A 17038-nucleotide genomic window follows, 5' to 3' on the forward strand; every position below is an offset into this window, starting at 1 on the left:
CCTCTCTCTCTCTCTCTCTCTCTCTCTCTCTCTCTCTCTCTCTCAAATAAAAATAAAAAAAAAAATTCAAAGCAAATGAAGCAAAGTCTTCCATTTCTGTGGCTAATTACTTCACATTTCGTTAGCTTCCAAAAAGCTCACAGCATCATACCAGCACCTTGGGAGTAAACTACAGAAGGAGTAACGTTATTTAAACGTTCTGATGCCGGGCACAGTGGCACACACCTGTATTCCCAGAACTCTGGGAGACTGATGCAGGAGGGTCAAAAGTTCAAGCCCAGCCAGGGCAACTTAGGAATTTAGCAAGATCTTGTCTCAAAATAAAATGTAAAAGAAGGCCTGAGGGGAAAGTGCAGAGGCCCTTGGTTCAGTCCCCAGTGCTGGGAAGAGAGGAGGCTCATCTCACCAATAAGGGCAGTGACACATGAGAAGGCTTTTGTGTGTCCGTCTGATGTCAAGCTGGAGGCTAACTGCTTGTTTCTCCTGCCCTGTCCTTGGGGATGCTGCTCAATTCTGATCATTGTTTTATTTTTTTCTGAGCAGTTTAAGTTCTGGGCCTGGGACCCGGAAGAGGAGCGGCGGCGACAGGAAAAATGGCAGCAGGAGCAGGAGCGTCTGCTTCAGGTAGGACTGGTTCTGCTGCTCTTCCCCCTTCTTTCAGATGCTACTCACCTTATTTCTGTTGCATTAAATAGATTTTTAGCACAGGAAATGAGATTTGTCAGTTCATTTTGTGTCTAGGCAAGAGTATTCCATATCTGATTCTTCCTCCCAGAAAGTACAGTGATGAACAAGAGGAAAAACTGTTCACATTAACACTTTAAGAACCTCCCAGCATTGATTAAGAATCAGTTTACGAACTTATTACCTCTCTACTTACCAATTTCTAGCCCAAGTGGCAGTGAGAATGAATTAGCCAAAAGCTGCTTACTAGCATAGAGGTGGAACCAAATTTGGCCTCAGTTTACCGCAGGGGTCTCAGAGGGGGCTGGGTTCCCCGTAATGAGTCTCCATCTCTCTTTGGGATCTTGCCTTCACTGGTGAAGAATGAAGAAGTGGGGCTCTTCCTGGAGCATAAGGGAGTCAAGACTGACACGGTGCAAAGCAGAAGTTCATTTATACTATGGCAAAGGTAGAGAGAGCAGGAGAGCTATCTTAGCAGCAGCGTGGGGCGGCAAAATAAGGGGCATCCTGCTTAGATGCCCGGCGAGTAGATGATGTGCCCATACTTACAGGGGTGAAGCTGTTCTGTTGATTGGCGTGGGCTGGGCCAGTCAGGGGCTGAGACTTCATTTCTGGGAAGGGGCCGTGTCAGCACTGAGTTAATGTGAATAACACTTCCCCCAGGATACAGTAGGAGTTGTTTCCTGCAGTACATGGTGCGCAGATCAGCGTGCGAGGCTTTCCAGTCGCCAGCCACGGATATAGTCATCAGCCACAGATGAGCGTGGGATGATCTCACAGTGTTAGTCATCTGGGTCTGGTCCCGGGTTTCTGTTTCTGTTCCTCTAATCTCCCCTTACATCCCCCTCTGACTCAGTCATCCTGCGTCCATCCATGGCATTCCTCTGGCAGGTCCCGGGCAACATGAAGGGCAGGGATATCAGTGAGGAGGGATGATCGAGGTGACCGAGGGGGAAGGAAGTGGTAGCTCCTCAGGAGGTTCCATCTGCAGGACCACCTGGATTTCAGTCGCACTGCCGCTATGTAGGCGCGTGTGGAACTACCTGCTGTCAGCTCTGTTGTTTGTTGTGACGCAGCAGTCACGCCTCCTTGCTTCTTAGGGTCAGGGATGGTTTTATTTAATCAATTGTAGCATGGCTTTAGCTTTGTCGGTCAAGTTCGGTACTTTTGAAAACTCAACAGCAAAATGTTAGTGAGAACCTGACCCATCCAGCCCAGAGCCATCAGGACTTTCAGACCAGTCCCGACCGTCTGCTGTTTGGAATACCAAGCTCTTCTTCAGCTAAATGGTCAGTAGTCAGAAGTCACAAATTCCATGGAGTAACAGGGTGCACAGCCCACTGAGGTGCTCCGAAGAGGGCCCTGCTTACAGAGGAGGCACCAGGCACGGATTGCTCCTGTCCCACTGAGAGTTACCTGGTGTAAAATCGCGGGTCCTGGAAAGAGACATGTGCATGTGCATGCGGGTGTGTACAATTGATTGTGTGCACCCGACCAGCTGCGTCTCTCAGTCCCTGCACCCTCAGGTCACCGCCCTGGTGAGGGAGACCCCCGACAAGTAGTGGGAGTTCCTGGCACCGAGAATCCCAAAAGGCCTTACCTGCTTTTTAGATTATCTGTAGTTAGGGGCATCTATTTCCTAATCTAAAACGGCCCTGAAGTCCATCTCCGACACTTTACAATATTCGGTTGTGACTATGAGTTTTTACCTGGTATCAAAGAGCCTCTGCCATGAGCTGACCAGCAGTGCTTGTGGTAGAATATTGATGAGAACGCCAGTCTGCAGACACTCGTAAAGTCCTCTCGCTCCCAAGATAATGACGTAACAGGTGTCCCAGGGGGACGTCTTGCTCCTTCCTCTACAGATAGCTGCAGACCTGTTTTAGCCTCCAAGAGGGGATCTGTGATGATCAGCCCAAATAGTGGGGTGCAGCACGCCTCGGCGATTCCTTTGTCTCTGTCATGTCAGGAAGCCATTGCCAAGACTCCCGGATATAGGACTCATTTCAGTGATTCATTTTAATCTCCATTCACTCACTCCATCTAGTCAGCTTCCAGGAGTACAGTCACGTTTGCTGGGGACCATCTCTCTTCGGAGTATTTTATTTTCCTCCCAAAAGTAGAGGCTACTGCTGTGCTTTTTATTTTGTCTTATTTTATTTTATTTTTTGTGTTTAGGACAGGGTGTACAGGGTCTACAGGGTCTCACTGAGTAAATCGGACTCGTAGTGATCCTTCTGTTCACAGCCTCCCAAGCGCTGGGGTTACAGGCACGCACCACCACGCCCAGTCTCAATCTCCACCTCAGCGCAGACCCGGGGGGCATCGAACTCCTGGCCCTTGCATGTGCCTAAGCAGGGGCTTTAATCCGCTGAGCTCTTTGGCCAGCCCTTTTTATTTTATTTTTTAAAGAATACAAAATAGTGATAGAAAAAACAGCATTAGAAAAGAAGCAAAATTTCACTAAACAAAGTAATAGGAGTTCAACAATGGTTGCTGTATTACATAATGCCATCTTCTAATTAATTGTTCAGGTCATCAGATATAAACATGCAAGATTAGTTTAAAGAAAAAATAATAATATAGCAAAAACATTGTAAGAAATTCCAAAGAAAAAAATGATAAGAATAAAAAGAAAAAAAAATTGTTAGCATTAACTGCTCCTTTCAAAAGGCCAGCAGAAATCAGCAGTATAATTCCAAACTATTGTGCATATACCCCTAAATATATCTTTTTCCCTCCTTTCAATTTTCCTCTTCCTCATCCCAGTTCTTCATTCCCATAGAGCAAATTCTAAAAATTTCTTTCTTTCTTTCTCTTTCTTTCTTTCTTTCTTTCTTTCTTTCTTTCTTTCTTTCTTTCTTTCTTTCTTTCTTTCTTCAGTACCAGGGAGTGAACTTGGGACCTTGCGCTTGCCAGGCAGGCACTTATGCCACTGAGCTCTCTCCCCAGCTGCGGTGCTTTCTGAACATAAGCATGGAATTCTGATATAGAAGCATTCTAAAGGGTGTTAAACAGTTGCTCTTAGAGATGAGGAAGGGGAGTGATGGAAGAGAGAAGAAAGGGAGTGATGGGGCTGAAAATAATTTTTTAAATGTATGTACCAGTGTACCAAAATGAATTTCGTTATTTTGTATTACTGATACACCCTGATTTTTAAAAAGCTGCTGTAAGTCAAAAGTTCCTGCAAGCCAGGAAGGTTTTATTTTGTTGCAGTGGTGCAAAGCAAAGCGTAATTTAGCTACAGTTAGTTGTCATCTCATCCACTTTGGATCTTACTGTATTATCTGTCTTACAAATCTACAAGGTTTAAAATCTTTATTAAACCCTCTTTGGCAACATTGTATTTCTTTTCTCTTCAGGGGTGGGGTGTCAGGGGTCTGGGCATTGAACCCATGACCTAGGCAAGAACGCTATCCTTGCGCCACACTCCCAGACCAGCAAGGGCTCTCTGAAGGGCCCAGTTGTTAGCCTGTGTGGAGCAGAATTCAAATAAGGAGCATCGTTTCTGAATTTTTTTCAGCTTTTCTCTTTCCACAAGCAGATTTCTATTTCTTAATCTAGAGAATAACTCTACAAAATACAGCAGCAGAGAACACTACTCTCCATTGGATTTTCCATTCCTGAAGTGTTGAGCGCTGCACAATGACACTGCCTTTGTAGGAACAGGTTGATTAGATTTAGAATGTTACTACAGGAAGAAATGGTGCCACATGTTGGACATGGAGGCTCAGAGCAGGAGTCCCAGGGCTGCGTGCAAGGATCACTGTCAAACAATCTGTGGTCACTCTGTGACAGGAGCGCTACCAGAAGGAGCAGGACAAGCTAAAAGAAGAATGGGAGAAGGCCCAAAGGGAGGTGGAGGAAGAGGAGCGCAGATACTATGAGGAGGTAGGAGCTCGGGAGACCTGGACCTGGTCACGCTCCTCAGAGGCTGTCCCTGCCTTTTGCACGTGTGTCCTGTGCGTGTGTGTGGCTTCCGCTGTCTCTGTCCACGGCACAGCCCCAACAGCTTCTTTAAAAGAACTACATCGACCCTTCGGTTCATGAGCATGATGATTGGGTGCTCGTGCCTTATGCGTGAGATGTGCCTCCCTCAAACCTTGTTACAACGTGGGCACATTACCTGTCTGACATGAAAAAGAGCTACATCATCTCTGCTGTAAAAGACCACGATGGCCCCTAAATGCGGCTGTCAAGAGTGCACTGTAGTCAAGGAGACAATATGATGACACCTTTCCTCAGGATACAGTCTGATCCTTGGCCCATCCTATAGAGGTGACAGGAAGAGATCAGTTCAATTATGTAATTTTAGGCTTGTTCATAGTGGCCATGTTTGGCAACAATGAATTAACTTTATAGGATAATTTGGGTATTTGGCTAAATGAGTGTACCCTTACTATACTGCCTTCACTATAGAGTACTAACAAGATGCGGAGAGAAAAATTTTATTTCACATTATTTTTTAATTAATGAACCAAAACAACCACATTACAGAATTTGAGGTGGGGACATATTATGTGTTATCTAAAAATTGTTTATGATTAGTATTGTGAATTTTGTCTACAGCAATAATCTTCGTATGCAGTCAGATCACTAATAACGTTTCTTAGCTAAGCCCTTTGAGTCAGACAAGTGAATTGAGACTTTAGTTTTCTGTACCAAATGCTTATTTCTAAATCAGTGTCCATAGAAAATATTGGATGATTTGCATGCTTTTTAAAAAAATAGCTATTTTTAAATGCTTGCTTCTTCACACATACTCTGACTTTTTAACCTTACATTCCTTAAGGTAATTTTCCTCTTGATAAGTATAATTGACACCTTTATTGATTCCTGCCCTTCCCCTAGGAGCGTAAAATAATTGAAGACACTGTGGTTCCATTTACTATTTCTTCGAGTTCTGCAGACCAACTGTCTACATCCTCCTCTGTCACGGAAGGCAGTGGGACAGCGGTGAGACCATCAATAAAAAGCAATCTGTGAATGAAATAAACCTAACTAGGCATATACAAGCACAGTGCCAAGTTTCCCCTCCAAACACGATAGTCAGACACCATTTTTGGTCTGGCCATTGCCTCCAGAACCATGTCATGTGCTGCATGGCATTGTGCGGTGTCATCACTGGTCCGTGAGGAAGAGCAAAGTCATTACAGCAGACAGCGCGGTGGGTTGTGGTTGGCAGAGCTGCACTGTCCTGCTCCCAGCCTGGCTCCTGGCTGGCTCCTTCCTTCAAAAGATATTCTTTCCCCCTGCAGGCCAGGCCTTCCCTTGCACGGTTGGGTAGCAGCAAACACACGTGCATTATATCCTCCATCAGTTCCAGGAAGGTTACCTCTATCCCCCAACATTCCTCAAGAAATTGGCAGTGTGCTGGAGGGCTGGAGAGGCCTGGAAGGCTGCTGTCCCTCTGCATTCCCCATGTAAGGTCACAGAGGTACTGAGGGGAAGTCATGCCAAGCCCTGTGTAGTCTACATTCTGTCTACACAATAAAATAACCCATGGACACCAGGCAAGCATTTGCCCTTGAAATAAGCAGCCCTGTGAGTTGGTTTTATTTTCTTTTAATTTACTTTTTTGGGTACTGGGGATGGAACTTAGGACCTTGTACTTGTCAGGCAGGTGCTTATGCTGCTGAGCTATCTCCCTGGCAGTTGGCTTTATTTTGACGAGAGGATTTTCTAACCACTTCTTTTTATGGCATCACTTCAGAGATAAAGAGGGCCTAAATTATATATTTATTCCAAATAATTAGAAATCAATTAGGTTCCATTAATTTGTGTGACTGCTGTTTACATTGTAGGCAGTGTGATTGAAAAATTCTTCAAGGGCTCATGAGATAGCTCAGCAGACTAAGCACCACTTAGGCAAGTGCAGGGACTGTGGCTTGATCCCCAACACTTCATGGCGTGCTGGCCCCATCCTTGGGCATGCTGAGCTGGCAACCGAGTCCAGGCATGGTGGCGCATGCCTGTAATTCTATTGCTTGGGAGGCTGAAAACAGGAGGATCACAATGAGTTGAGCTGCATTGTGAGACCCTGTACCAAATACATAAAAAAAAAAAACCAAGAAAAGAAAAATGCTTCAGATATTTAATGACCAGACATAATACTGTCCGATAGATTTAAAAATTATATTTAAGTCAGGAGGTGGTGGCATATGCCTATAAAATAAGCCTCTGGAAGGCTTAGGTAGGAAGATTGCAAGTTCAAGCCCAGTTGGGCAATGTAGTGATTTAGCAAGACCCTGTTTCAAAATAAAATAAGGGCTGGAGTTGTAGTTCTGTGTGAAATCCCTGGGTCCAGTCCTCAGCACTAGAGAAAATATATATGTGAATATGATTACCCTTGTTCTCCCCTTAGAATAAGACAGACTTGGAAAACTGTCATGATGAAGACAGAGAGAGAAAACAGAAGAAACCGTTCCAGGGGAATGATAATGACACGCTGCATAAGGAAAGTGATCTGCTGGAGGAGAAGGGCAGGTATGGGCCGGCCGGCTGGCCCCGAGATCCGAAGAGCCGAGCTCTGCCCCCCACCCCCGCCGCCCCTCCCTCGCCCCTCCCCCCGCGCTGCTAATGCAAATCACATTCAGCCTTGAAGAGATCGTTCCAGTAATGCATTACATATCGCTTGAGCGTATTGTAATAGCTCTGAAGTCAGCGTCCTCATGCTCTTGAATATAAATAGCCCGATTTTTAAATAGACAAAAACATTTTTTAACTAAGAAGAAGTGAATAGACCATCAAAGAAGTCTGTTGTCAATTCAAAAAATTGTCATCAATTCACTGAAATGGTGACGATCTTTGCAGGGACAGTGCTGAAAGGAGAGCCTGGAGTCTCATCCCTGTGGTCCACTGCGGCCGCGAACCTGGCTGTTGCTGGCCCCCAGGCTGTGAGAAGCCACGCTCACTCAGGATGACAATACCAAGGGTAGCCAAGTGGCTGGTTGTCTGTGGTGCCACCCTCACCACAGCTCCAGTATATGCCATGAAGGAGAAACTCGAAAATGGAGCCAGAAACTTCTGAGGCCCTCAGGACTGCTCAGACTCCAGTGTGGCCCTGGCTGTGATGGGCTTATTGATGCCGGCCATGCTGGCCCAGAAGGGACCTACAGAATGCCCCGGTGGCATTCCTCCAGGTTCCTTGTGAGACAGGTGTTTGCCTCTGGGGATCTGAGATAGAAGATGGGCCCTCGGAGGGGCGTGTGCATCCGCAGGCCTGTACAGCACCCCAGGGGTCTCAATGGCAGGAAAAGCTTTCCAAGGGTCGGTTCTAGGACTGGCTGGGAGTTTGGCTTTGCTGGGGAGGTTTGGCTCTGAATCCTCTGGAGCTTGTTAGCTAGAAAGCTATGTGAAGTACAAGTTTCAGGAGCTCAGGGCGTATGTCCGGAGACAGCATCGTCTTTGGATAATAAACAGATCTATTTTTCAGTTAACACTATTAACAGAGGTTTTCTAGTATTATGAAATCAAACCTACTGATCAGAAAGATTTGAATGATGTGAAAAACTATTTTACATGCATTTTCCTAGTTCTTCATGTAGGTATTTTGTAAGAATTTTTGTTAGTTCTCCCAAATGTCCTCTGTCACCAGCAACTTGCTCTGTGTCGCCTTCATCTCTCCTTTCCTGTACATAGAAGCTACTGAAAGCCCAGTGGAGTGCCACAGGCTGCGGAGGTCCCATGGGGTGCAGAGGAGTCCCACAGTAGTTCCTGTCTTATAAAAATGGAGATTCCACTGAGCCCGCACATGCCTTGTAATGTTAGGCATGAATAGCTTTGTGGACAGGGACAGCATCCCAAATGACAACTATATACTATAATATTTTAAGTCTATTTTAAAATGAAAAGAATAAGTAAATGATCTCATCTTTTCTTTTAGATTTTAACTGGTGCTTCCATACCCTAGGTGATCCCTACCAATAAAATCAATCCAGCTGCTTTTATCACGGTTCTGAAATATGATTATTTTAACAGCCTATCCCAAGGGCCACGGGCTCCCTCTGAGAATTCCACATCAAAAGGAACCCATCAAGACCATCACCTGGATACAGAGGTTGGGACCCTGCCTTGTGGGACAAACCCACTGCCAGCTCAGGGTAAGGAAGAAGAAGACAAGTCCCAGGACTTCAGTTATTATTGTACGACCTCCGCACTGTCCAGCTAGATCTGACCTCAGCTAGCTGTGAGCTTCTCCTTAAGGGCCCTGGACCTCTACCTTGTGCTAAATATATAATGAATGGAAGAACTAGCATCATGGTCTGGGGATGACATGATATCATTTGCGATTGAGGGTCCAGCGGGACTTGAGCAGAGTGTGTGGGTGGGGGGGGCTATGGGCATGTATATGTGTTACATATACTTACTGAAAAAAACGTTCAATTTTGATAAGCAGTGCATTTTGGGATTTCCTAACCTATCCTGATCTCACCACTGGGGTAATCGCCCCACAAAATGTTTATGGAGCTCTAGAGTCCACGTGACCAGGTGGCAACACGAGAGGAGGCTGAGAGGTTACTAACAGCTCGTGCCACACTTGCTCTCACCTGTGCCCCTGTACTCAGGTGCCCCATGATAAAATCAGAGGTTTTCCTAAAAGAAAAAAGAGAGCATTTAGACCAGAAAAATGGCAACAAAGCTTTTGTAAATAAGGAGGGGAGACAGTATTGAAGGGAGGCGAGGAAAGAAGGGGAATAAAGAACCAAGATACATCATATGCAGGTACAGGTTTCTTATGATGAGTGTGATCATTTTGTATGTCAAAAGTACACCAATAAAATTATTTTTAATAAAAATAAAATAAATAAAACCCAAATAATAATCTCCCCAGTGTAAAAAAAATATTTTTTAAAAAAGCTCCTATTCTGCATGCCACTGACAGCTGCAGTGTCAAATCCATGAATGCCTGTGGACATCTGCATTTGGACCCCCTTTGATATTTTTTTTTATTTTTATTTATTAGAGAGAGAGAGAGAGAGAGAGAGAGAGAGAGAGAGGTGTATGTGTGTGTGGCCAGCTCAGCCCACCAGGGGGCGGGGCTGGCTGGCATGTGGTGCTGGGGGATTGAACCGCGGTCCCTGATGCCTTGCCAAGCTTGTTCTAAGTAGGTGCTTTAGACCACTGAGCCATCTCTCCAGCCCCCCCTTTGATATTTTAATTCATGCTGGCATGTCTTTTTACCTAACTTGTTTAATGTTTCATCTTTTTTACTACTAAGAAAGCTTCGACAGTATTTGCTGCTGACAGATACTTCTTGACTTACACTAATGTTAGAAGGGTTAAAGAGGGCTGAGCTAAGAGGATGAAAAACCATAATAAATGTTTTAGGGCAAGGCAAATTTGACTGAACAACAGAAAAAGTTTCAGTGGTGGAATTAATGAATTTGGCCTTGTACTTTGAGCACCTTTTCTATTAATGGGTTTGTGTGGATCGATGGTCACACATAAGCATGCACTTGCATATGGTCCCAAGGAGAGAGCCTATGTCTCTGTGTAGAGTCCCATCAATTTAAAACACGTCACAGCTGGTATAACTCATGGGTGAGAGAAAACAATGGGTGTTTATTGTGTTTTAGAAATTATGCCCCAAGTTATACTGCGTCCACTCAAATATGTTTTCTCTAATGAATAGAACGCAGAACAAGTTGGTACATTGAGTGTTGTCACTATTGCACCAGAAATCCCTGAGGCAAAGGAGCCTGGCTCCATGTCCCTTTGCTCCCAGAACTGAGTCCCAATGCAGGGCACACACTAGCCCCTTGAGCCCCTGCATGCCCACAGCCTCCCTGACGTTACTCTGAGAATTCAGCAGGGGGCGTACGAGGCATAAAGGTGACTTCCTCAATACAAAGCTGGTGTTCTTTACTTGGCTCAGATCCATCCCCGAGCCAGCAAGCAGCAAACCCAGCGACGCACACAGTAGAAGAGGTGAAGCCCAAAACCCTGCAGCTGGATAGAAGCATCAACCATCAGATCGAGTCTCCAAGTGAAAGGCGGAAGTGAGTAAACAGCATGGGTGCGGGATTTAAATGCATTGATTTTAAAAGTTGGAGAAGTGAACAAGGGTGATGGCAAAATATCAGCAGCACTTTTGTATTTTTTTTTCTCAGTTTGATTCTTTGACACAGTAACACATTTGTGGCAGTTTGAGACAGTCTTCCTGCCAATAAATAATCACTCAGACTATATCAAGTTATAAGAAAAACAGCATCATACTCTTAACCTACAAATATAAGTATTTGAAAAAATGCACGAGTCTCCTGTACTTGTAACTTACTTGAGTTAAACTATCTCAGAGCCTATGAACAAATATTCTTTCAAGGAAGACATTGTTGTGTTCCTATTATTACATTCTCATTAAAGTAGCTACCCTAGGCTCCATTTGAATTTTGTAAGAACCCAATTTTTTACATTAAAAATGCTACTTGCTATCATTTTTGTGTGCTTCCTTATAGTAGGCACTATGTTGAAGAGTTTACAAATATTTCTCTCCTTTTCTGATGCTAATCCACTGATCCCTTCCAGTGAGGAGCTTCTAAGGTTGTTGTTCACAGAAGAAAATGAAGCTTCGGGAAGTTAAATTACTCAGCTAAAGTGCTTGACTGGTTAAGTAGCAGAAGAATTCAAAATGAATTCTTTACAGAAAAACCTGATTTAAGCCAGAGCTCCCTGGTAGCCACGCTGGCAGAAGTAACATTCATTATACTTTAACCAGTCATCCTGCGTGGAGCCAGACCATCTGGATACAAGTCTGCTTACTGTCTTACTTTTTTCTTGTTCCTGTGACAACACCCAGTGCCCAAAGTTATAGGGAGGAAAGGTTTAATTAGCTCACAGTTTGTAGGTTTCAGTCCAGATTTAACTGGCTCTAAGGCAGGGTGGCACATGCAGAGGGGCAACAGGTCGTGGTGGTGGAAAACAGCAAAAGCAAGGAGAAAGAATGAGACAGGCATCTTTCTGTGCCTTAAATCCAGCTTCCTGGATTAGGGTGGTGCCAGCCCAATCAGTGGACTGATCCAGCCCTCACCCACCCTTATTCCCAGCACCCTTAACCCTGGCATTGCATGGCAAATCAGTCGCACACTAGATTCAGCCAGCTCCAGCAAAAACTCCATGACCTCGTGAGGCTTGGTGGGGACATGTAGTCGCAAACCATAACACCTACTTTGGACCTTGAGCTAGTTACTTAATTTTTCTCTGCCTTAATTTTCTCATTTATGAAATGAGAATGATAACAATACCCATTTCATCAGGTTCTACGCCTGGAAAATAGTAAGTACTGTATCATGCTATATAGATGATGACAATAACTGTGCTGTGAGAGCAACATGTTCAGGTTTGACCCACTGTTTTCCTTTTTCTTGATACAGTGTTCAGACCACACACACACACACACACACACACACACACACACACACACACACTCCATCTATCCAGTTTCATTTCTAAATAGACACCACAGTCAACAGGAGATCCATCACGTAAATGTCATTGTTATTGTTGCTAATTGTAGTGACTCTTAGCTGGTTTTCCAGGCATGATATTTACACTGGAGGGTATTGGCTGGAAGCCTCATGTTTTGGAGAAGAACTTCTCAGCCTAAAGGGGCACCTAGAAGTGGCGAGAAGCTCAGGGAGTTAGCTGAGAGCAGAGGATGACTGCACTCAAGCTTGGTTCTCTTCTGTGTTGGTACTTTTCTTCTCCTTGCCCTTTTCTGTGTTCTATCACTCTCTTTACAAATGAAGTTAACTTTTAAAATGCAGAGCCCAGAAGCAACAGCCAAGTGATGTGCAGAGCTCATATGGGACCCCTGTTGTCTACACCACCTCTTAGGGAGTCTCTGGCTGAGGACAGCTCATTTTCCTCACTGCCAGCCCTTGGTGTAGTCATTGCTAAATATTTTGAATATCACCCTTCATCACGTGACCCCAAAATGGAAGCCACCTCGATGAGGCTCACCTTGGCGATTCTTGGGTATTCCCCTAGAGATTTGCTCATTTCTCCCTCCAGCCATGTTCACAATTTCTATATCCATCCCTTCATGGAAAACTAGTTTGGTGAACAACTGTAATAGAAAACCCTCGATTTTAACTAAAGAAAAATTAAACTGAAAGGACTACTAAAAGATGGCTCTGGTTTTTCTGTTCACCTGTGTCAGGATAAGAGCCTGGTTCTGATTCTATAATGCCAATGCATGTATGATCCTCACTAGGCAGAATTACTATTTTCTTTTCTTTTCAAAAAATTAACACTGTAAGACTCTGTGGTCTCTAATTTGGTTTCAAGAAGTGTTATTTTTATTTAATTATTTTTTTAAAATATACAGTATGTTTTCTTTTGGAATCTTGGGGCTCTGTTGACTTGTCATAATTGTTGGCTCCTTTACCGTGTTGCAGGAAAAGCCCTCGGGAGAACTTCCAGGCTGGGCCCTTGTCCCCTTGCTCTCCTACCCCTCCTGGCCAGTCACCAAACAGGTACAAGAGGTTAGCAAGCCTTCCCAGGGCTGCTTTGTGCAGGCCCGCTGGGCAAGCATCACTCCAGCTGAACTGATGCTTGCCAAGTGATGGGGGACATGCCACCCACATCCCTTCCCGCACACACAGAGGCGGCAGGAAGGAAGACATCCCCCACCTGTCTGCAGAGTCATCTGCTAGCAATAGAAAAAGTCAAGCGTGTGACGTTGGCATGCTGTGACCATAAGACTTTAATTACATTGTGTGGAACGTGCAATCTAATAATAAAATCCACCAGACAGCTGCTGGGCTCCTCCGGCGGCGCCTTCCCCTCTGGCAGCTCAGCCTTCTAGGCAGGGCTGGTTGAGGGCTCTTCCAGAAGACCCGGCAGAGGCAGGCCAGCCAAACCTCACCATCTCTCTAACCTACTCTGGCTCTCCTCATGATTGCTTCTGGACATTAATTGGGCCCCATGATATTCTTAAAAGCCATCTGACTTTCCATTCACTGGAGAGACAAATTACTGGGTAGCCACAGGTTTTACTTCATGTAGAAATTTCATTTTTCTCCTCAATAAGAGGGAAGTCCTAAGAAATAGGTTTTGATTAGGACAAATCTTGCTCTTTTCTATGGCATTTCTTTCTGTTTCCTCTGTCCCTCTGCACCACCTTTCAAATCACGCTGCATGATTTTAATTTTTTGTGTGTAATTCCAAAGACTTTTCAGATCACAGATAACACCACAGTCTGACACAGTCATCACCACAGTCAACACCAAAAGCTGGAGGAAGGCTCCCAAGGACAGCTGTCCAGGTTCACATGATTTGTTGACTGTGCCCTCTTCCCTGGCACTGCTCTGCTGCGTTTGCCTCTGACTGTTGGTGGGCACTGCCCCGAGGGCTGCAGAATAACCCAGAGGAGGTCAAGACAGCCCTGCCCTCCTGGGGCTTGCAGTTCTGAGAGATGGCGAGTGTCTCTTATGCTCAGTGTTTGGAGGAAGTGGCAGAAATAACCTACTCCATCTCTCTTGTTGTGTAGGTGGAAGGAAAACCCAAAGTGGGCTCTTCGCAGCAGATTACTGAATCTGTTAATGGCGCACAGATTAGATCTTATATCTCAGGCCCTTTGCCTTGTTGCTCTTCACAGTTGACTCTATTGTTAATCAAATTTTTTTATAATCAATAAAAACAAGTGCCGTAGAAAAATGTTAAAGCAATAACTGGAACCTTAGTAAAACTAAACCTCATTATCTTTTAGGGTTTATGAAAACATAGGATGATACATTGAGTCCTTCCAAGATATCTGAATACACTGCCACATAAACGTGTTGGAACAGAATGCTTACATACATACATGTTAAAATAAGTACAGCAATAGAGACCTATTGTATTCAATCTAACTTTCATGATCTGGAATTTAGTAGCACTAATACTTAATTTCCTACCCATTGTCAGTTCAGTAATTCTCATTTCATTCATAATAGAAGCATTTTAAAAATCCATGTTTCCATTTTTACATGATGGTATACATTTGCATTTTTGGCCAATGACTCTAAACTGAAATATGTATTCTTACGTGTGTTTGTCACCCCAGGTCTATTAGTGGGAAGAAACTGTGCTCCTCCTGTGGCCTTCCGCTGGGGAAAGGAGCTGCGATGATCATCGAGACCCTCAATCTCTATTTCCACATCCAGTGTTTTAGGGTAGGGAATCGGCGCCCTTCTCTCTCACTGGACTTTCGTAGTGGCTTCTGTTTTCAGTATTTGCTTGTTCGTTAGCTTCCGCCTCATTCTGTGCTAAGCAGTGCCTCCTGGGCGTCCCAAAGGCTTCCTTGTGAGCCCTCTCCCCACATAGTACAGTCGCGTGGGTGGACTCCATCTTTCAGGACAAAGCCCTTCTATCCTGAATCTTTTGGGGTCATGCAGGTAAAAGAAGAGCGATATATCTGTGCGATTTGTCTTTACCAAATAGCTTCAGCCACTGAAGTGCCTGCGCTCCAGCAGTAAGCAGGATAGGACACAGGAAAACACTTTTTCTGAGTCTCTTACGGCTTCATGGATTAATTTCAAATTTAACGTATTTGTTATTCCTTAAACTCTTATGGTTTTGAGCCAAAGTGTTTTCCTCTTTGACCTCAGTAAATAGGTATATCAAGTTATAAAATTGTAGTTCTCAGAAGGAGGGCGTGAAGCCGTCTTCATCTGTTTGATTCTCCCTCTTTCTGGAAGCTGCCTCGTCTAACTGGACTAAGTCAGCGCCTTTGTTATCAGGTTGTTACTATGTTATTTCACTATCAGCTTCTCTAATCAATTATAAACTCCATAAGGGCAGGAACAATGTCTGTCTTGCTCACCACTGTTTCTGCTCTAGCTAGCCAGTAAGCATCAATAAATATTTGTAAATGCATGAATGAATGAATAAACTGAAACATGATATCCTGTTAATAAATAAGTAAGCTAGGGTGCCATCCAAATAGCTCAGTGGATTAAAGCACCTGCAAGCAGGCACAGGGGCCCGCGGTTCCATCCCTGGGGCTGCCTTGCCGGCCTTGCCCCCGGGGCATGCTGAGATAGCAATAGAGACTGGGCGTGGTGCACACGCCTCTACTCCCAGCTCTTGGGAGGCTGTGAACAGGAGGATCGCTATGAGTCCAATCTAGTAGTAAGAGCTGAACACCCTGTAGGCCCTTCCCTAAAATATGAAAATAAATAAATAAATAAGCTAACCAGTTATAGCTGATTTATTATACAATTTAAAGTTGAACTCTTAGCATACCCTGTCCTTTTTTTTTTTTTTTTTTTTTTTTTTGACTGATGGACACATTCAAATTCATAAATAAGCGAGTCTTCCATCTCTAAAAACCAGTTATTTCTTTCTCTGCATAATGCTGATATTCTTTCTTTTTGCTTGCCCTACTTCTTGGTAGTAACTTCCTTGGTTATAAATTAAACTAGTGTGGGTTTAAAATAACTAACACTTTGCCTATAAATTAAGAGATAGTTCAAAAAAAAAAAAAAGAGATAGTGAGTGAAGTTGGCCCCAAATTATTAATCTAAAAACCCAATAACTGCATGAGAGTAGGACACCACAGACAAAATACAGTGTATGTGCAGCTCGTAGCATAGTTTGGGTGAAGCCCCCTTCTGCGCCCAGTGATCAGAGAGCACGAATTAGAGGCTAGTCCTGGTCCCGTGCAAGGCCAGCAACTGGTCCAAACTCAAGTGCCACCTTCTCTGGCACGAACAGCAGAGTATGTCCCACTATTTCTTCTATGCTCTGGCCATTGGGCCAAAAGGAATTCCACTCCTGAAGGATCTGTCATGCTGGGTGTCATTGCCTTTAATGTGGAAATATAAACTGAGATCCCTTTTCCTAGTAATTGTTGGCTGGCAGAACCTACTAACAAGGTTGGAAAGCCTTTGAAAATTATTGATAAGTTGAAATTGTGCCAGAAGGATTTAATCTATTTAAAATGGTTCCACTAGGGCTGGTGAGATAGCTCAGCAGACTAAAGTGCCTGCTTAGGCCAGCTTAGGCAAGCACGAGGACTGAGGTTCCGTTCCCAGCACTATGTACCACACCGGCCCTGCCCCCAGGTGTGCCGAGCCAGCCAGAGTCCACGTGTGGTAGCACGTACCCGTAATCCTAGTGCTGAGGAGGATGAAAACAGGAGGACCCCTATGAGTCCGAGCTACCCGTAACAACCAAATACATAAAACAGAACAATACAAATAAGTAATAAAATAAAATGATTCTACCTTCTTGATTGAGAAAGTGTATTATAAATTTTAAAAGGAGAGGGCCAGTGAGATAGCTCAGTAATCTAAAGCAACTGCTTAGGCAAGCGTACAGGGACTGCAGTTGATTCCTGGCACCACATACCATGCCAGCCCCGCCCCCA

The 17038-nt window shown here is 44.4% G+C and overlaps 1 protein-coding gene and 1 non-coding gene across 15 annotated transcripts in view; both read left to right on the plus strand.

Moving 5' to 3' along the window:
* The window catches only part of Limch1 (LIM and calponin homology domains 1), a 359165-nt gene that overhangs the window by 331671 nt on the left and 10456 nt on the right, over positions 1-17038 (plus strand). For 8 of the 14 annotated variants that reach the window (XM_023702751.1, XM_023702752.1, XM_023702755.1 and 5 more), the window contains 8 exons: positions 544-624; positions 4483-4575; positions 5536-5640; positions 7049-7170; positions 8665-8786; positions 10562-10685; positions 13083-13169; positions 14732-14840. In XM_023702751.1, the coding sequence (XP_023558519.1) occupies positions 544-624; positions 4483-4575; positions 5536-5640; positions 7049-7170; positions 8665-8786; positions 10562-10685; positions 13083-13169; positions 14732-14840 (843 nt within the window). The remainder of the gene's footprint in view (positions 1-543; positions 625-4482; positions 4576-5535; positions 5641-7048; positions 7171-8664; positions 8787-10561; positions 10686-13082; positions 13170-14731; positions 14841-17038) is intronic. The other 6 variants (XM_023702753.1, XM_023702758.1, XM_012517242.2 and 3 more) reach the window with 2 other exon arrangements.
* LOC111813014 lies at positions 4719-4820 on the plus strand. Its single transcript, XR_002818369.1, has one exon. It is a non-coding gene; the product is annotated as a small nucleolar RNA U13 (small nucleolar RNA).

This window comes from Octodon degus, unplaced genomic scaffold, assembly GCF_000260255.1.
Source record: "Octodon degus isolate 3935 unplaced genomic scaffold, OctDeg1.0 scaffold00158, whole genome shotgun sequence".
Lineage (NCBI taxonomy): Eukaryota > Metazoa > Chordata > Mammalia > Rodentia > Octodontidae > Octodon > Octodon degus.